The sequence below is a fragment of the Microcaecilia unicolor genome, chromosome 7, assembly GCF_901765095.1.
Source record: "Microcaecilia unicolor chromosome 7, aMicUni1.1, whole genome shotgun sequence".
Taxonomy (NCBI): Eukaryota; Metazoa; Chordata; class Amphibia; order Gymnophiona; family Siphonopidae; genus Microcaecilia; species Microcaecilia unicolor.
In genome coordinates this window covers 105,732,771-105,753,773 of record NC_044037.1, presented here as the reverse complement: position 1 = coordinate 105,753,773, position 21,003 = coordinate 105,732,771, and the positions used below count along the sequence as shown (strand labels likewise).

General features: G+C 49.8%; 1 protein-coding gene across 6 annotated transcripts in view; it reads right to left on the bottom strand.

The window, feature by feature from the left end:
* TAOK2 (TAO kinase 2) overlaps window positions 1–21,003 on the bottom strand; it is a 247,963-nt gene that overhangs the window by 168,654 nt on the left and 58,306 nt on the right. For 5 of the 6 annotated variants that reach the window (XM_030208780.1, XM_030208781.1, XM_030208775.1 and 2 more), the window contains exons 5-6: window positions 6,670–6,715; window positions 5,782–5,878 (exon numbers count right to left, since the gene is read on the bottom strand). In XM_030208780.1, coding sequence (XP_030064640.1) covers window positions 5,782–5,878; window positions 6,670–6,715 — 143 coding nt within the window. Of the gene's footprint in view, window positions 1–5,781; window positions 5,879–6,669; window positions 6,716–8,382; window positions 8,442–21,003 lie in introns of those variants that run through there. The other variant, XM_030208779.1, reaches the window with a different exon arrangement.

The window sequence follows — 21,003 nt, the reverse complement described above, 5'->3', positions numbered from 1 at the left end:
GAGTCCACGACCGCTGAGTCATGAGGCAATTGAGGCCGCATCAACTCTGGGTCTGAGTGGATCCTGTATTGGGACTCCGCTTTCTTGGGGATGGTGGGATTAGATAAAGGTCTCAACCAGTTCCGAAGCAGTGTCTCTTTGAGGACATTGTGCAGCGGTACCGTGGAGGACTCTCTAGGTGGTGATGAATAGTCGAGGACCTCGAGCATCTCAGCCCTCGGCTCATTCACAGAGACCACGGGAAAGGGAATGGATGAAGGAGGCAAAGGAGAGGCTCTCAGGTGGCGAGAGCTTCTTCTCCGGTGAGGGAGTGGGGTCGGAGGGAAGGCCCACAGACTCCTCTGAGGAGAAATATCTGGGGTCCTCCTCCTCCCCCCACGAGGCCTCTTCCTCGGTATCGGACATGAGCTCCTGTAGCTCAGACCTCAACCGGGCCTGGCTCGACTTCGAGGCACCGAGTCCTCGGTGGCGTCGTCGAGCGGTGGACTCCCGCACCGGCGGGGATGAAGCTCCCTCCATCGACGTCGACTCCACCTGCGTGGTGGTCGAGACCGGCGCCACAAGCAGCGTCGGCGTCAAAGGCCTCGGCACCGGGCTAGAGCACGCCGGCGCCTCCCATCAACGGCGCCGGGGGCGCAAGCACCCCCGGCGCCGGCACAGTCTGGCGCATCAGCCCTTCCAGGATCCCCGGAAGGATGGCTCGGAGGCACTCGTCAAGGCCCGCTGTCGAGAAAGGCGAAGGGGCCGGTGGAGGTGCCGGTGCCAGAATCTGCTCGGGTCCAGGAGACGGCACCGAAGTGCCCGTGCCCTGACGCAGCGATACCTCTACCACCGAGGGGGAACGCTCCTCCCGGCGCTGTCGCTTCCTCGGCGTCGAGTCATCCTTGGAGCCGGAGCTGGTAGCCACATGCGCCGTGGGCGACCGATGACGGTGCTTTTTGGCTTTCTTCCGGTGCCCGTCATCGGCGCTCGGCGGTACCGAAGAGGAGGAGGTAGATCCCCCTCGGCCTCGAGAGATCGGGTCCGACAGGGTTCGGTCCCGATGGCCCTGGGTAGAGGGAGTGACCGGGGCCGATTGCCCGCGCGGCCGCTCACCCCTGCCATCTCCGGAAGACTGGCGGGCCAACGGAACCTCTGCTCCTGGGGTCGGTGCCGATTTCGTCGACATCGGTACCGAAGATCCGGCCGTCGACACCGATGCCGTTGAAGTCGACGTCGAAGGGCCGGCGCAAGTTCCAAAAAGACGATCCATTTCGTAAACCGAGACACAAGGTGCACGTCTTGGTATCGTGCTCCGGCCCGAGGCACTGAAGGCACCAAGCGTGAGTGTCGGTCTGCGAGATATGTCGGCTGCACCGACCACACTTCTTAAATCCACTCGGGACCTTCGAGGACATCGACGGAAAAATCGCGTCGGCGAAGTCAAAGTCGTCGATGGTGGCGGTAAAAAGCACACCCGAAAAATAAATCGACCGCGCGGCCACAAGGCCGCAATGAGGCGCCCCCCGCTAGACGTACGAGGGGAGAAAAACAAAGTTGTTTTTTTTTTTTGAAAAGGAAAACAAAACTAAAGAAACAACGAATAAGAAAAAATTTGCGTCGAAAGCGCAATCCGGTTTCCAGGGCTGACAGAGAGAGAGAGACGAACACGGCTCTCTCCAGCGCGGAAAAGAAAAGACTGAGCGGGAACGGTCGCGCACGGGCGGGAAGACGGCCGTGCATGCGCGGTGGGCGTGCCCTGCGTGTGGGACCGCCCGTAAAGTTTTTGTTCCGGTTGGTGGGGGCTGCCGTGGACGTCAACCCAGTCGTGAGAACAAGCAGCCTGCTTGTCCTCGGAGAATACCCGCGACCCAGCCAGCAGCAAACAGTGACCAAGGAAGGGGGAGGAGTACTCCTTCCCTGCCTAGGAATCGCTGGAGACTGACTGCCAAACTAACGAAACAACCGCACACCGACGCACCACCTCCATCATTAGAAAGGCATCCACTCTTTCTTCAACAGAAATGCAAACTAATAATACAAAACAAAGAATACATGGTTTCTCAGGCGGCTGCAGGTAACTCCCCACCCCCTTCCTCTTCCCCTTTTACCGAAGCGGCCAAGGACGTGCCCAACCATCCCCAGCCTTAGGCAAGCTGTCTCCCACCTCGGGGATTCCCCGAGCACCCGGAAAAAGACGGCGCTGATTCCTGCAGCGCATAAATGTTCCAGCATTCCCCTGCAGCCGGCCTGAAATGGACCAAACATACCGGATCACCCCCCGACGGCCCAAGACCGTGCTCTTCTCCCTTCCGCCAACTTAAAACAACCATCCCCGTCCTCAGGCAAGCCGTCACCCACCTCCAGGATGCCCAGAACCCCAGCCCAATGGAAAAAGATGGCGCTGCTTCCAACAGCACATTTCTCTTCCAGCATTCCCCTACAGCAGCCCTGAAACGGCCAAAAAATACCGACAGACAAAGAACGTGCTCCTCTACCTTCCGCCCATCTAAAACAACACTGCTGCCTCAGCACAACACAAAAAAAAAAACATGGAAAAAAAAAAAAAAAACAACTCTCAACAAAGGCTGACCCCCCTACAACTACATTTACATTTTACCAACAGAAAGACCCCCCTCCACAAACCTCCTTGACAGACAAAACCACACACACACAATACAACAGAAACACACCCTCAAAGCCACACACCAATCCAACCCTCTTTGCCAGCACAGCACAGCACATCCCCCAACCCCCAAGCAAAAAAAACAAAACAAAAAAAAGACACACATCAACAACCCGCACACACACCGCACCCTCACACCCTCACACATACACACACACACAAAATAATTCTGTGACACATACACACACACACAAAAAAAAAACCACATGCTAGCGCCCGTTTCATTGGTTTCGGAAACGGGCCTTTTTTACTAGTCTGTACATAAAACGCTACCTCAACATTCTGAAGATAACCTGCTGAAGCCATCTGCAAAATCCCTAAACAGTTCGTTAGTTCATGGAGGTGAAGCCATCCAACTCACCATGTCTCTCTGCCCCGCCCTCGAGGGCGGAACACAGAGAGTAAAGGGATCCATAAAAGCACCCCTACCAACTGGCAACCCCCTCCAACAAACAACGACCCAGGCAGGGGGAGTGTTTCCGTACTCCTCCCCCTGCCTAGGAATCACTACAGACTGCTGGCAAACTCCCCAACCACACGACCACAAAAGCCACCCGCAAATCCCCCCCACACACACACAAACACACACACAAACACACACACAAACACACACGCAAACGCACAAACACACACAAACACACACACACGAACGCACACACACACACAAACACATACACACTCAGAAACACAAACACACACACAAACAGCCTCGACGGTGCACCTCTAAGTGCCCCCCCTGCCGCATCGCCACAACAACCCGTGCAATGGGGCATCAGAAAGCCACCCACCCCCTTCCCTCCTCGCCGCATCACCCAGCCCCTCCCTCGCCGCTTCACCAAGCCCCTCCCCCCACATCGACCGCCTCGCCACCCGCGACCGCTAATACAAACTCTGTCCTGCGGCTGCTGCTGCTTCTATTCAGCAGCAGCAGCCCGTACATAAAGAAAACAAACAAAAAAACAACCTCCTAAAACGCACCTCCGTGGAGAACCATCTCACATTGGCTGACGTCTCTGCAGCCGCTCCTCCTCTCCCCTCAACGTCAGTGCCCCTGCCGGAAGACCCCGGAGAAATGCCGAGACGTCAGAGGGGAGAGGAGGAGCGCATACTGAGACTTCAGCCAATGTGAGATGCTTCTCAACGGAGGTGCGTTTTAGGAGGAATTTTTTTTTTTGGTTTTCTTTATGTACGGGCTGCTGCTGCTGAATAGCAGAAGCAGCAGCCGCCGGACACAGTTTGTATTAGCGGTTGCGGGTGGCGAGGGGGTTGATGAGGTGGGGAGGGGCTTGGTGATGTGCCATGGTGGGGGACAAGGGGCTTTCTTTGGGTGCTGCGCCGGCTGGGGGGGGGAGGGGGGTCTCGCTGGACATGGGTGGCTGGAAGGAAGCAGGGGGAGGGGAGGGTCGCTGCACATGGGTGGCTGCAGGGGGGGGCAGGGAACAGGGAGATAGGGATGGGGCTCCACACACCACATGGGTGCCTGCAAGGGGGACAGGGGATACAGGACGGACACTGCAGGGCGGGCAGGGGGACAGAAGGGTTGGTGGTCATCAGGGGGGACAGGTGGATCAATGGACATGGCTGGCCACAGGGGAGGAACAGGGAAAAAGGAGAGGAGCGTCCTCAGACATGGGTGGCTGCACAGGAGAGGAGGGTCGCTGGACATGGGTAGCTGCAGGGGGGGCAGAGGGACAGAAGGGTCGCTGCACATGCGTGCCTGCAGGGGGACAGGAGGGATGCTGAGGGGGGGGGGGGCCTGAGACCACATGGGTGGCTGCAGGGGGAGCAGGGGAGACAGGAAGGACGCAGCACGGGGAGAAGAGGGTTGATGGGCATGGGTGGCTGCAGGGGGATGCTGGACATGGGTGGCTGCAGGAGGAACATGGGGAGAGGAGGGTCGCTGCACATGCCTGGCTGCAAGGGGGCAGGGGAGAGGGAGGGGGTGAGGGGGTTCCTCACACCACACACGCAGTCACTCATTCTCTGTCTGCCACATACACTCTCACTCACACACTCACTGTCTTTGTCCCTCTCTCTCACACAGTGTCACACAGAAACACAAACATTGTCTCTCACACACTCTCTCTCTCGCACAAACACATACACTGTCTCTCTCTCTCTCTCACATTCTCTCTCTGACACACACGCTCCATCTCTCACATACGCTCTTTCTGAAACATACGCTCCAAGGAAAACCTTGCTAGCGCCTGTTTCATTTCTAACAGAAACGGGCCTTTTTTACTAGTGTCTTATAAATAGAAAACAAAAATTTAATAGCAGGGAAACAGCTGACCACTTTAACACCGGAACATTTCCACCAAGTAACCTAACTGTTAAGCATGCTGCTTCAGATAACCAACTGGGTTATTTTCTAGCAGTGTACATTAACGCAGTTAGCATGTATTATTTGCCACAGGGCCCATCACATAAAATAGGCTTTGCAACCAATAGCATGTGCTAAGAGCATTGGGATATGCTTTTAGTAAATGAACTCAAGGGCATTTATGTACAGGAAGAGAGCCTTTTTCAAATGAAGGAGAGCTCTGGAATGAGGGGGCATACGACAAAGTTGAGAGGGAATAGGCTTAGGAGCAACATGAGGAAGTATTATTTCACAGAAAGGGTGGTGGAGGCGTGGAATGGCCTCCCGGTGGAGGTGGTGGAGTCGAGGACTGTTCCAGCGTTTAAAAAGGCATGGGATAAGCATGTGGGATCGCTTAGGAACATGAAGAATTAAGGGTTACAGAGGATGGGCAGACTGGATGGGTCACATGGCCTTTACCTGCCGTCATGTTTCTACGTTTCAATATTATTAACTTCTGAATTAAATTAAATTAAATCTTCAGGTCCTGATTGAATACTTTCCATAAACTGTCACCTAGGTATGATGAGATATTGTATAAGCAGAAATTCTCTATTCCAGGGCTTCCCACATTGCGGGTTGCTACCCCAAACGGTGTTGCAAAATCTGCACCACAACTTGGGCAGGCTGTCCATACAAACATTAGCTTGTGCCTTTAGGGGGTCACATGCTTTCTATGGACACAATAATGGGGTTATGGCCACAGAAAGTTCAATTAATAGCTGCTCTATTCTATTCCATTTCCATGTCTTACCTGTGAATCATGTTGTGGGAATGTAAGTAGGCCAGCCCCTGCAGGGCACCATGAGTGATAGCAGCAATTTCAACCTCCTGGAGGGGTTTCTTATGCACTGGAAGAAAATGGATAAAAGATTAGTCTGAAGTGCTGGGAAGAAACAATGCAGCTCTTGGCCTGCTCCAAACCACACCCAGGGAACATAACATAAGAATAGCCATACTGGGTCAGACCAATGGTCCATCTAGTCCAGTACCCCTGTTACCAACAGTGGTCAAGCCAGATCACAAGTACCTGTCAGAAACCCAAATAGTAGCAACATTCCATGCTACCAATCCCTGGGCAAGCACTAGCCTCACCATGTCTGTCTCAATAGTAGACTATGGACTTTTCCTCCAGGAACTTGTCCAAACCTTTTTTTAAGCCCACATACACTAACCGCTGTTACTACATATCAGAGAGCACTGTTGGATATTTATACCCAACTCCCGAGTGGAGAGAAATAGACTCCTACACTGTTTCTCACAGAGACCATAAAATAACCATAGAAGGGAAAAGGACAAAGCAGTGGCAAGCAGCAGTGCTTCTGGGGATCAGAAACACTCTTCACCCCAGGTGTTAAAAAAATAAAAAGTTTTTCTATTCTTCCATATGTGAAATCCTAAACTGGGAACAGAAAATGGAAATATAACTCCAGTGAGGGAGAAGAACATCTTTTAATATTTTCAGCATTTCCCCTGTACCAAAAATCACCACGGGTGCTAAATTCCTAGGAATGCCTAAAGGAACAGAAACCCTTCATGCTCTCTCTCAAGCAATAGACAATTCCAGTATAGATATAACCCTCAAAATAGCAGAAGGGGTGAAAATAAGAGGTCCTTGATTACTCCAGAGCCACAAACTCACCCTCCAGGAGGTCTGAGGCTGACCCGAGACAATACTCCATCACAAGCTGAACATCCAACATGAGCAGAAGGAATCCCAAAGGAAAAAAAAAAAAGTTCTAGTTTAACAGCAAGATCCTCTTGATAACAGCACATCCCATGTTAGATTCAGCAATCCCTAGCTCTGATTTAACAGTAGAGGAAGAATTACGCTCCCACCCCTCCAAAAGCCTCTATAAAATGCACTGAAGGTGTACTGAAACACCAGAAGGGCCTGTCATCATCAAGGATTTTGGGGGGGGGGGGGGGGGTGGAGGGAAGACACATTCTGAGCCTTGGATTCCATCTCCACTCTCCAATATGGTAAAATACAAAATAAAATGTTATATAAACAGATACATACTTCATAGTATTTTATAAATGAAAATTAAAAATTTTAACAAAACATTTCAGGGCATTGCCTGAAGAAAGACAGACACAAAAATCAGACCCTTGCTTATTCTAGAAGGTTAATATAATTTACAGTGTTATGAAGAAGAAACATTTTGGAAATTTGGTCTTACCAGCTAATTTTTGCTCCTCGAGTCCAACCAGACCAGAATATATGAGTTATGTCCACCATCCAGAAGATAGAGACAGACTAAAGAGCTGTGAACATTGCCCTAGAAGAGGCACCGTGCAGCCACAGGTTACCAGAAGTAAAGCAAATGCTGACCAACCAATCCTTCCTCCAAACTTAAGACACTAAAGGAGGGAATCTAGAGTTTTAACTCACAGACACCCCACTCCTGTAACCATTAAGAGCTTCAGGCACCTCTGAAGACCTCAACATACAGAATAATTATCAAAATAGAACAAAATCAAGTTCAGGCCACAGGGCAGGAATATGGACTGGTCTGCATAGACTCAAGGAATAAAAATTAGCTAGTAAGACTATATTTTTCCTTCCTTTTTGTCCCACCAAAACAGTCCAGAACACATTGGATTTAACAAAGAAATCCTGACACTGAACAGGATAATGACACCCTTGTCAAAAGGGCTGCAATTCAAAAAGGAAGCATCTTCTCTGCTCTGAACATCCAAGGATCAAGGGGTCATGGGATTTGATATACCACCTTTCTATTGTAAAACTTAGTAAACAAAAGTAAGCAAATGCAAGGAAGACCAAGTGGCTGCTCCACAAATTTCCACTGGCAAAACCATTTGTGCCTCTGCCCATGATGCTGCCATACACCTGGTCAAATGGGCCATAAGCTCACAAGGGGAGGATTCTCTACCCTTCCGCAGATGGCTGAAAGAAGTAATCTGTTACATAGCAACATAGTAAATGACGGCAGATGAAGACCTGAACGGTCCATCCAGTCTGCCCAACAAGGTAAACTCATTTTACATGGTATGTAATACTTCATATGTATATTCGAGTTTCATTTGTTCCTGCCTTTCTCAGGGCACAGACCACAGAAGTCCGCCCTGCACTGGTTTTATTCTCCAAATACAGGCGGTTTTTTTGCCTGTTAAGCCGAAACAGGCAAAATAGTTGCTTTTGTAGCTGCTTTGTCCTTCTTAGCCTCACTGTACAAGCACACTGTAGGTCTGATCTACAAAAATCATTTGTTACCTCCAGGTACCACAACAACACTTCAGAAATCTAACAAAATTTAAAAATAAAAATCTCAGAATCCTAAATTGCCCCCCCCCCCTCAATCCTCCTGCAAAAGGTAGGCAAATTCACTACCTGATTAATATGGATGGAAGATACCACTTTCAGCTCTGACGAGCAGGGACTGTCTCTTCATGTTCAAGTGTACAGCGTTGTGTACGTCTAGAAGCGCTATAGAAATGATAAGTAGTAGTAGTAGTAGAAAGAAGAGAACTGTCCTAAAAAAAAAAAAAAAAAAAAAAAAAGAGGTGGATTATTTTGTGTGTTTGTGGCGAGGTGATCTACTGTTTTGGAGAGGGGTTATAAGAACCAAGGCCTATCTCTTCTGTATGGGCAGTTGGCTTACACTATACTTCGCCTCATGCTCCGCTGACTTGTTATCTTTGCCATTTGTTATTCAAGTTCTGTATGCTTTCATGTACATCGTTGCAATAACCATGTTACAGAGGATGGGTGGGAGAAGGGGTGTTAGAGAAGGGAATGCACCTGTAAAAATTGAACAACTTGACTGTTTCGTGGCCTGCTTGCATCTTTATTTGTTCAATATAAACTGTTAACATAACATGCAAAAAAAAAAGATCTTTGTAAAAAGAGGCCCATAATTCCGAAATCCTTCTGTCTGAAGAAATAGCCACCAGAACTCTGTTTCAAATGTAAGATATTCAAAGAAACCTTTTTTAGAGGCTCAAATGATGTGGCCATCAACCCCCACAAAACCAAATTTATATTTCAAGCCAGAACCACATGACACAGCAGGGGATGTAAACACACAAGTCTTCTAACAAAACGCACAATATCTGGATGTGAGTTAACCAAAGCCCTTCTAAGCGAGCCCGATAACACGCCAGCACCACCACTTGAACCCTCAGGGAAGGAAGAGCCAAACCTTTCTGCAGCCCATCCTGTAAAAAGGAAAGTATTTGGACTACTGCCACCCAAAACAGTGAAGCACCTTTTTCAGAACATCATGCTTTCAAAACTCTCCAGAATCTTCTATAAGCTAGCAAAGTAGAATGTTTCCTGGCCTGCAAGAGTGTGGTAATCACTGTGACTGCATAACTTCTACCTTATATGTGCCCTCTCAAGGGACATGCTGTAAGATAAAAGCAAGAAGGGTCATCCATAACTATCAGCTCTTGCCACAGAAGGCCACTCCACTGCCTCCAAGTAAAAAAAAGTCTGCAAACCACAGATGCCTGGGACAATTTGACACTACCAGAAATCACCAACCCAGAATGAGACTCCACCTTTTTTAAAACAGTCAACCCAAGAGAGGCCAAGGGCAAAAGACGTACAACACTCTTTCACAGGCCAGCTTTCTCTCCACTGGTCAATCAGTCAACTAAAATATATAAGTACTTTGGCACTCTGGCTGGACGCCATCAGATTCATCTCTGGGATCCCCCTGGTGTTCCACAATCATGTCAAGAGCCCTCTTTGGCGATTCCCATTTCCCCAGGTCCAGAGCATCTATGTCCAAATGCAGTGCAGTCCAGTAATGTGTAATGCCTCAGGACCGAAGTTTAACTTGCACATAACTGAAGTTACCCTTTCATAACAATTTCAGTAACCACACAGAGTCAGTAAAACTTATTACTGTTATAGGACAGTCAATTTTCTTACAGTGCCAGATGTAGCTATAGATGTACAGCTTCGACAGTTTTCTAAAAATATCAATGAAACTTGTCACACAAAACTGTTGTCAAGTCATTAGTAGCCTGCTAAATGGGAGAAAAAAAATTAGTATGTATAGTTTTCTATTTGTGTTGAAAACCAAGTCAAGAAGATCATAATAATGTTTGTAGCTCTGGTACTCATGATCCTCAAGATAAGACCTCACAATGTTCAAGCTCTTTAATGCAACAGCATATGTCACAGGGGGTCTTGTGTCACGGTTGCTGCCAACTTTCTGCCCCGCTGGCTTATCGTCTGAGTCTCCAGCATATTCAACCACAAACTGCAGGTCTGAGCAGAGCCAGAACCAACTCCCCCCCACCTCATTGAGGGGGGGGGGGGCGGTCCTGGCTCTCTCCTCACTCTCCTTCAATGACTCCCAATGTTGTGATGTGTAGCTGCATGGGTCACGTGACATTTGTACATCACAAAGTTGGGAGTGAATGAGGGAGGGTGCTGGTTACCTGCACTTTCCTTTTGACTGTGCACCTAAGCAGAGCGATGTTGCCGAAGAAGCCAATAAATGCATTGCATTTAAATGGAGCGTGCACTTATAGATGGTGTACCAATCCGAACTCAGTCATCATTGAAACGAATGGAAATAAATTGGGACTGGAGCATGCTAATGCAGGTAAATGGAGTGTGCGCTTATCTGAAGTGCACTGTAGTCCACCTGCACATTCAAGTCCTGCTATGTGTGCTGCCAACAAGGCCTGTAGATGAGTTTCTGCCCTTCAAGACAACCTGGAACTCTCCATCGACATTGCTGAACTTCTTGTTCCTCATTGTCAATTGATATGTCTCTGTCATTGTGTTGTCAGAACACTACTGCTTTGCCATTCACCAGAGACTAGAGGGAACACAAGGCCTTCCAAACAGACCAGGTTTCCAAGCAACTGATTGACCATGACACCTTGGCCACTGCCCAGCATCCCTAAGCAACCCAGTCCAGAGACAGCAAGCTCTCCAACTGGGAACACTTGCATCCATTATGACCATTACCTAGTTAGGAGCATTCTAGACCACCCCTTTAGTTGAACTCGCAAAATCTGAGTAAAAGTCCAGACTGGCTTTGGCTTCATTCAACCACAGCAGTCTAAGTTTGTAAGACTGAAGTTGCAGCAACCAACATGTCTGAAAAGAGAACTGCAGGGGTTTGTATCAGAACAAGCCCTGGGAGGGGGACGGGGATGTACAGAGTTGATGCCATTAAGCCTAAGACTTGCATATAAATGCCAGGCTCATGGTGCCTTCTATCCTGCAATGTTCCAAATCTGACCTTGAGATTTTAAAATTCTTTATTTTTACCTAAACACTTTCCCCCTGTCATTATCAAACAGAGCAGCTAGATATTCCAAACACTGCGACGGCTTCAATTTGCTCTTGTTGAAATTGATTGTCCATCCCAGGGACTGAAGCTACTGAATCACCAAGACCATAGCCCACAGAATCTTCTTCTGACATCACTCTGATGAGCAAACAATCCAAATACTGGCGAACCATGAAACCCTCTGTGTACAACACCATCAACTGGAAAAGGTACAAGGGACTGTAGGATGCCCAAAGAGAAGTATCCAAAACTGATAATGGTGGCCCAGAACAAAGAAATGCAGATACTTTTGATGTGGATTGCAAACTAGGATATGCAAATATGCTTTCTTGAGATCCAGAAATATGAGTTACTCTCCCACATTTAATACCACAATGACCAAACATAGGGTCTCCCTTCTGAAGTGAAAAAAAAATCTTGTGGGCCCAATTCACCTCTTTCAGATTAAGAATCAGATGAAAGGAGTCTTCCTTTTTTGGCATCTCAAAATAAATGGGATATCATCCTTTTCCCCAACTCCTGTTTGGACACCAGAATCACTGCACCTAAAGTGAGAAATCTTTCCATGGTGAACTTTATTGCCACCTTTTTGGTTGGTGCATGACAAAGAGACAATCTATGAAGTGACAGGAAACCTCCAACCTGTAACCTTTTCTCGTCACCTCCAGAAACCATAGGTTATAGGTGATTTAAGAACATAAGAATAGCCATATTGGGTCAGACCAATGGTCCATCTAGCCCAGTATCCTGCTACCAACTGTGGCCAATCCAGGTCACAAACACTTGGCAGAAATTCAGTTAGTAGCAACATTCCATGCTATCAATCCCAGGGCAAGCAGTGGCTTCCCCCATGTCCATCTCAATAACTGACTATGGACCTTTCTTTCAGGGACTCATCAAAAACCTTCTTTAAACCCAGATACGCTAACCGCTGTTACCACATCCTCTGGCAGCAAGTTCCAGAGCTTAACTATTCTTTGAGGGAAAAATATTTCCTCCTATTTGTTTTAAAAGTATCTCCAAGTACCTTCATCAGGTGTTCCTGGTTTTTGTATATTTTGAAAGAGTGAAAATTGATTCACTTCTACCTGTTCTACACCAGTCAGGATTTTGTAGACCTCAATCATAACCACCCCACCCTCAGCCGTCTCTTCTCAAAAAAAAAAAAAAAAAAAAATACAGACAGCCAACCTATCTGCTCTTCTGAGAGGTGGACCCCCTACCACTCATTGCAGGCCCCTGGTGGATGCTGCTTTTGTCCATGGGAACCTTTCTTGCGATTGAAATGAAAGGAAGTCAGCCTGTCCTGGAAACAGCACCGCTGTAAAGAATTTGCCTTACCAGGCTGGTAGTGCCTCATGGTTTGTCCTCCAGAAGCCTTTGTAGCCTCATTTCACCTCACCAAGATCCATCACTAACTTGTCTGAGTCTTCACCAAATGGTAGCTTCCCCGGAAGGGGGTCCTGCTAAAAGGAGGTGGTATTTGTTGACCAGTTACGTAGTCAAAGCAATCTCCTGGCCAGTTCTGACACTGCTTTCGATTTGGCTGATGTCCTGAAAAGATAAGGCATCAACCACATATGCCATGCCGAATATGAAAGGGGATGGAGAGGGAAAGGGGATGGGACTTGATATACCGCCTTTTTGTGGTTACAATCAAAGCGGTTTACATATTATATACAGGAACTTATTTTGTACTTGGGGTAATGGACAGTTAAGTGACTTGCCCAGAGTCACAAGAAGCTGCAGTGGGAAATTCAGCCCAATTCCTCAGGTTCTCAGGCTGCTGCACTAACCACTAGGCTACTCCTCCAAGCCAGATCTGCTTCCTTAGGGTCCTTGCCCTCCAACACCCCTTTGGAACACTGAATCCAGTGCAAACAAGCCCTAGACACATAAGCACTACTGCCGCTTGATGACCCAAAGGCTGCCACCTCAAGAGCCTGCTTACGCTGTGACTCTAACTTACAATCCTGCAAGTTCTTTAGCACCATGCCACCCTCAACTGGGATGGTCATCTTTTTGGTGACTACAGTCACTAATGCATCCACCTTTGGTACCTTCAAAAAACTTCTCTTCGGGCTACAATGAGCTTACTCATGGCCTTTCCATGCATGGAATATCCCACTGCGCTGAGATAAGGACTTGGACAGCCTGATGTACTGGGTAGGCCTAGTAGGTTTATGGATTCCCTGTAGAATAGGGCTATTTGAAGAACCTGGCTCCTGCGAAGAAGCACTTGCAAAATCATCCCTGGAAACTCTTCCTTTCCAAAAGACACACAACCGTAGGATCATCTTCTTTAGATGCCAAATCTTCCCTTCTTCTGAAAGGGTCAGCCAAAGATCCTTTGTCCACGCAGGCAACTAAGACCAGCAGGCTGAACCTAAAGACCCAGATGCAACTGAGCAGGTTTCAGTCCTCCCAGATCCCTAATTGCACTAGCTTGTGCAGGATCTTCTGATTCCAACCTGTTCCTGAACCTTGGTCCCATGAGAAGGCTTTCCTTATGTGGCAGTCATAAGAGTTACATAAAAGCAACATGCATTCCTGGGGGGGGGGGGGGGGGGGGGGGGGGGAGAGGAATCAACAAATGCTGCACTAAGGCAGGACCCTCAGATTCAGGAACCTGAGACCCATCCTGCCCAGGTTGTGTATGAAGGGAAAAGGTCACTGTAGTTGTAACACTAGACTATTATCTGCTGCCCTCTGGCTTACACTACATAAACAGGTTAGCTGACACTTTAGAACATCTGCTGTACTTTAATTGACCTTTGTATCTTGCGCATGCTTTGTTCTTTATGTTATATAAGTTTTGTTCAGATCATGCAGTATATGCGTGATCACTATATGCTCAATGAGAGAAAAACCCATAAAAGGAATTTAAGCAAGGCACAACAGGAAGAAATGCTGCTATTTAACTAGGCCGAAAAGTTCCAAAAGTCGAAGTCTCATTCTCCAGGGCCAATGAGTCATTGGAGACCTCCTGTGACACCACTCCCGACTTTGCCCACTGGTCAGAGGGACTTACCCAGCCTAAGTTGAATGAAGTGACTGAGCCAGGATTTTGTCTTTTGTTGCAATTCCCAGAAAGGAGGAGAGAGCATGCAAACTTTTCTAAAGATAAATGCCGTTTATTCTACAGCTAGCACAAGATCAGTGCTAGCTGTAGAATAAACTGCATTTATCTTTAGATACGTTTGTGTGCTCTCTCCTCCTTTCTGGGAATTGCTCCGTGCCAAAACAGTCCCCTCCAAAGCCTAAGAAGCATCCAACATAAACAGGATCCCCAAGGAGTGTGTGGGGTGGGTAAGATTCTAGCTCACCAGCAGCTTCTGCATACCCTAAGGCAAAAAGGCCACTTCTCCTGTCATTTTCTGAGGTGCTATAGAGACCTTTCTGGACGAGGCAGCAGCGACTCACTGCTTACCTGTTGCTGACCTTGCTGGCGTAACTACTGCAGAACTGATAGAGAAGTTTCAAACAGTTCACCACAGTAAGTTTCACAGTACCCAGAAGCATCTCTTCATAGCCTCTATTGGGACTTCATAATAGGCACTGCAGCTCTACCATTCTGTGGCTCTCTACACATGGTTCCCTCATGCCAGCATGTTGATTCTGCTGGTTCCAAATAACAGAACTGCTCCCAAAACAAACAAATTCAAAAACAGGAACTTTGCACTTGAGCTCAACCACCACTAATGGCAGAGTACAGTGCTCCCACCATGACCCACTCAACAGCGAATTTGGTCATCCTCTACAGCCATGCACACAGCAAGCTGAACTCATCCTATGCACCAGAGACAAAGCTCCACTCCCAAAGCAATCCCTGCGGAGGGAGGAGGGGAATGGTACCAATTCAGGAGCTCTTTGCAGCATGAAAACCCCATTTTTTAAATTTACTTTAACAATCTTCCTGATCTTGCTACAGGAGGGAGGGGAAAACCAAATCAGAGCTCCCTCCTGTCACCACAACCCTTCTCTAATCAGGGACACTTTTTTTTAAACTGCAAGACAAAAATGAAGGCTAAAGAAACGACGGCAAATCAAACCACCAGAGTTCAGATGGTAGTTAGGAGGAGAGACCTAGATTCCTCTAAGTATCCCCTGAAATGTGGCACCAGTGACTCATGGTTCCTCTCCTGTCCGCTTAGCTCTACTGGGAGGCCAGTTCAACTGAGCCCAGGAGCTACTTCACCAGCCCAGAACTGCACAGAATATCCAAATCACCATCTACTGGAGATGAAGAATACTCGTAAGAAGCTGCATGGCGCCCCTTATAGGGCAGAGCTCACAGCTCTTTAGTCTCAGTCACAATCTCCACAGGCTAATGGACAATAACCCATGTATACTGGACTAGTCTGGTGGTACAAAAAGGAATGGGCACTTTAGGCCTCAGTAACAGATGACTGCTTCTAACTATATAGGGGTGTGCACAACACACAAATCACACACACAAAGAGGCAACAGCCCTACTGTCTCTCAAAACATTACACATATACACCCATATGCACACAGTTCAAAAGAGATGATAGCCTACTGATCAAATTAGTTTTAGCACTTAGAATGTATAATATAATCTATCACTCCGCTAAGGTAAAATTATGTATCATACCTGATAATTTTCTTTCTATTAATCATAGCTGATCAATCCATAGACTGGTGGGTTGTGTCCATCTACCAGCAGGTGGAGATAGAGAGCAATCCTTTTGCCTCCCTATATGTGGTCATGTGCTGCCGGAAACTCCTCAGTAGGTCGATATCAAAGCTCCATCCGCAGGACTCAGCACTTAGAGAATTACACCCACAAAGGGACACTCTGCCCAGCTCACCACCGCCGAAACGGGGGAGGGGAATCCGTCCAGCTCATCCCCACACAAGTGGGGGAGGGGAATCCGTCCAGCTCATCCCCACGGAGCGGGGGAGGGACACCACACCCGCCGATGCGGGGGGATCTGGCTTATCCTGCAACCGCAACCGAGGGAGGAGCTGATTGACCCTAACACCGCCGAAACGGGAGGGGTACAAAGCTGCCCTACAGCCGCACAAAGCGGGAGGGAGCGCCGGCAGAATTTAGGTCTCAATCCAGCCCCGTAAAACGGAGGGGAGAGGAATGCAGCAGCTCACTGTAACACAAAATCGTCTCAACTCCTGAAGAATCCAATTGAAAAAACTTGAACACGAAGTCCTCCTGAACAGGAACTGAAGACTAAACTTGAACCTGAAATGCAACCAGAATATAAACAGTACAGATATCTGGGAGGGGCTATGGATTGATCAGCTATGATTAATGGAAAGAAAATTATCAGGTATGATACATAATTTTACCTTCCATATCATCATGCTGATCAATCCATAGACTGGTGGGATGTACCGAAGCAGTACTCACCCAGGGCGGGACATAGAAATCCCTGACCGCAACACTGAAGCTCCAAACCGGGTCTCCGCCCGAGCAGACACAGTCAAGCGGTAATGACTGGAGAAGGTATGAGGCGATGCCCAAGTTGCCGCCTTACAAATCTCTTCCAAAGAGATGGACCCGGCCTCTGCCATCAAGGCCGCCTGTGCTCTAGTGGAGTGAGCCTTCAGCCGGATAGGCGGCACCCCTTCCCCGCGGCCACATAAGCCGCTGCAATGGCTTCCTTGACCCATCGTGCTACTGTAGGCTTGGATGCCTGCAGACCCTTACGAGGACCTGCGAACAGCACAAACAGATGATCCGACTTCCGGAAATCACTGGTCACTTCCAAGTATCTGATGATGACTCGTCTCACATCTAGATATTTGAGAGCAGAGTACTCCTCTGGGTAGTCCTCCCTACGAAAGGACGGTAGACAGAGCTGCTGATTCACATGGAAGCAAGAAACAATCTTGGGCAGGAAGGAAGGCACTGTGCGAATAGACACTCCTGCCTCAGTGAACTGCAGAAAGGGTTCTCAACATGATAGCGCCTGGAGCTCGGACACTCTTCTGGCTGAAGTGATAGCCACCAAAAAGACTGCTTTCAATGTCAGGTCTTTCAGAGATGCCCTCGACAAGGGCTCAAAAGGCGGCTTCTGCAAGGCTCTTAGTATCAGATTGAGATTCCACGCAGGTACCACTGAGTGCAGGGGAGGGCGCAGGTGATTAACTCCCTTGAGAAAGCGCACCACATCTGGCTGCGAGGCCAGGGAAGTGCCCTTCAGGCGACCCCTGAAGCAAGCCAGAGCCGTTACCTGGACTTTAAGGGAACTGAGCGACAGGCCTTTCTCCAGACCTTCTTGCAGGAACGCCAACACTGAAGAAATTGGAGCAGTGAAGGGAGAAAGAGAGCCTGCCTCACACCACAATGCAAAGGTATGCCAAACCCTGGCGTAAGCAGTAGAAGTAGAGCGCTTCCTCGCTCTCAGCATAGTGGCGATGACCTTGTCTGAGAAGCCCTTCTTCCTCAGGCACTGCCGCTCAATAGCCAGGCCGAAAGACCAAAGGGGGAGGGATCCTCCATCATCACGGGACCCTGATGCAACAGGCCCTGCTCCGCTGGCAGCCGCAGAGGGCCGTCCACTGAGAGCCTGATCAAGTCCGCATACCAGGGACGTCTGGGCCAGTCCGGACCCACCAGGATTATCCGGCCCGGATGCTTTGCCACCCGGTCTAGCACCCTGCCCAACATGGGCCAGGGCGGGAACACATAGAGAAGCTCCTGTGTCGGGCACTGTTGGAGAAGAGCATCTACTCCCAGAGATCGAGGGTCCCGTCCTCTGCTGAAAAAGCGCGGCACTTGGCAATTGGCCGATGACGCCATCAGATCTAGACTCGGCTGGCCCCAGCGCTTCCTGATGTCCAAGAACGCCTGAGCCGATAGCTGCCACTCTCCGGGATCCAAGGTATGGCGACTGAGAAAGTCCGCCTTGACATTCATGACTCCCACAATGTGGGCCGCCGACAGCTGTTCCAGGTTCGCTTCCGCCCACTGGCATAGATTCATGGCCTCCTTGGCTAGAGGGGCGCTCTTGGTACCTCCCTGGCGATTGACATAGGCCACAGCCGTGGCATTGTCCGACAGGACCCGTACTGGCTTCAACGCCAGTACCGGGAGAAACTCCAAAAGCGCCAATCGAATGGCTCTGAGTTCCAGGAGGTTGATAGACCACTTTGCCTCTGCAGGAGACCAGAGCCCCTGCACTGTCCTTCCCAAGCAGTGGGCTCCCCAGCCCGTCAAAGAGGCGTCCGTCGTGACGAGAACCCACTCCAGGGTCCAAAGAGGCTTGTCTGGCTTCAGCCACCAGCTCAGCGCCATGCGCACCGCCGGATCCAAGGGAAGGCACACAGCGTAATCCTCCGACACTGGAGTCCATCGCTGCAGCAGACAGAGCTATAGAGGTCTCATATGGGCCCTGGCCCAGGGCACTACTTCCATCGTGGCCGTCATAGAGCCCAACAGCTGCACACAGTCCCAAGCCCGAAGAGGAGAGGCTACTAGGAACTGGTCCACCTGAGCCTGAAGCTTGACAATCCGATTGTCTGGCAGGAACACTCTGCCCACTTGTGTGTCGAAACGAACTCCCAGATACTCCAGGGACTGAGTCGGGCGCAGCTGGCTTTTCTCCCAGTTGATGATCCACCCCAGGGAGCTCAAAAGAGCAAGCACCCGGTCTGAAGCTCTGCCGCACTCTGCATAAGAGGGGGCTCGGATCAACCAGTCGTCCAGATAAGGATGGACTTGTACTCCTTCCTTGCGTAGGAAGGCCGCGATGACCACCATTACTTTGGAGAAGGTCCGCGGAGCAGTAGCCAACCCGAACGGGAGGGCTCTGAACTGGAAGTGTCGGCCCAGGACCGCAAAACGCAGAAAGCGTTGATGAGGAGGCCAGATGGGAATATGCAAGTAAGCTTCCTTGATGTCCAAGGATGCCAGGAACTCCCCTGCCTTCACTGCCGCTATAACAGAGCGGAGAGTCTCCATTCGGAAGTGTCTAACTTTCAAGGCCCGATTGACCCCTTTGAGGTTGAGGATAGGCCGTACAGAACCTCCTTTCTTTGGTACCACAAAGTAAATGGAGTAACGTCCCTTGCCAAGCTGATCTTCTGGCACCGGAACGACCGCACCCAGGCGGATCAGATTGTCCAAAGTCTGCTGCACTGCCACAGCTTTTACCGGAGACTTGCAGGGAGAGTGCACAAACCCGTCTCTTAAGGGTCGGCAGAACTCTAGCTTGTAGCTGTCTCTGATGACTTCCAGCACCCAAGCGTCTGAAGTTACCCTGGTCCACTCGCCCAGAATCGAGGATAGGCGTCCTCCAATCTGCTCTGAGCCATGGACCAGGGCCCCGTCATTGGGTACGAGACCCTGGGGGAGGACCGAAGGACGCACCTCCGGGACGGCGGTCTCTGCTAAAGGAATGCTGGTTGGAGGAGAAGTTCCTTTTGAAGGAAGAGGGGGCAGAGGAGCCCGACTTGCCCGGGTGATACCGACAGGGCTTCCTGAAACCATCCTTTGGAGGAACCGGGGCGGGCACCACTGGCCCGAGCCCTGACCTCCGGTAACCTCTTGCCCTTAGATGTGCCGAGATCGGTCACAATCTTGTCCAGCTCGACCCCAAAGAGCAGCTTGCCTTTAAAAGGCAACTTAGCCAGGCGAGACTTAGAGGCGTGGTCAGCAGACCAATGCTTCAGCCAAAGCCAGCGCCGCGCAGAGACTGTCTGAGCCATACCTTTAGCCGAGGCTCTCAAGACATCATACAACAAGTCTGCCAAGTAGGCCAAGCCCGATTCCAGGGCCGGCCAATCAGCCCTCAAGGAAGGATCCGAGGAGGAAGCCCGCTGCACAATCGTAAGGCACGCCCTGGCCACATAGGAGCCGCAAACTGAGGCCTGCAAACTTAAAGCAGCCGCCTCGAAGGACGACCTTAAGGCCGCCTCCAATCTTCTGTCTTGGGCGTCCTTTAGGGCCGTGCCACCTTCCATCGGCAACGGCGTTTTCTTAGTCACCACAGTGATTAAAGAATTCACGGTAGGCCAAAGAAAGGCCTCCCGTTCACCTTCAGGGAGAGGATAGAGGCGGGACATAGCCCTAGCCACTTTAAGGCTCACTTCTGGGAAATCCCATTGAGTCAAAATCAAGGTGTGCATGGCTTCATGCACGTGGAAGGTTCTAGGCGGGCGCTTCGTCCCCAGCATAATGGCAGAGCCAGCAGAGGCTGAGGGAGAGACGTCCTCCGGGGAGGAAATCTTCAAAATGCTCATGGCCTGCGCTAACAGGTTGGGCAAATCCTCTGAGCGAAAGATCCGCGCTGCAGAGGGGTCATCCGCTCCATCCGAGCGGGAATCCGTCTCCTCCAAGGAATCCGCAAAGGACCGTTGGGAGAATTCAGATACGCTGCCCTCATCTACATCAGAGGAGACAGAGTCCTCTAGGGCCTGGAAATCCACCCGAGGGCGTTTGCTTCCGGAGGCCTCAACCCCTTTATCAGACAGGGGAGCAGGGGCAGCGTTTTGCATAAGAAAAGCCTGATGCAGCAGCAAAATGAACTCAGGGGAGAAACCCCCCAAACTGTGCACTTCTGCAGCTTGGGCCACGGCCCTAGACGCACCCTCAACCGGCGCTCGCAAGAGTGGGGTAGAAACGTGCTGTGCATCTAAAATGGCGTCCGGCGCGAAACTCCGAGAAGGAGCTGCGCGGGAAGAACGGCGCTTAACTTTGGCCGCTTTCT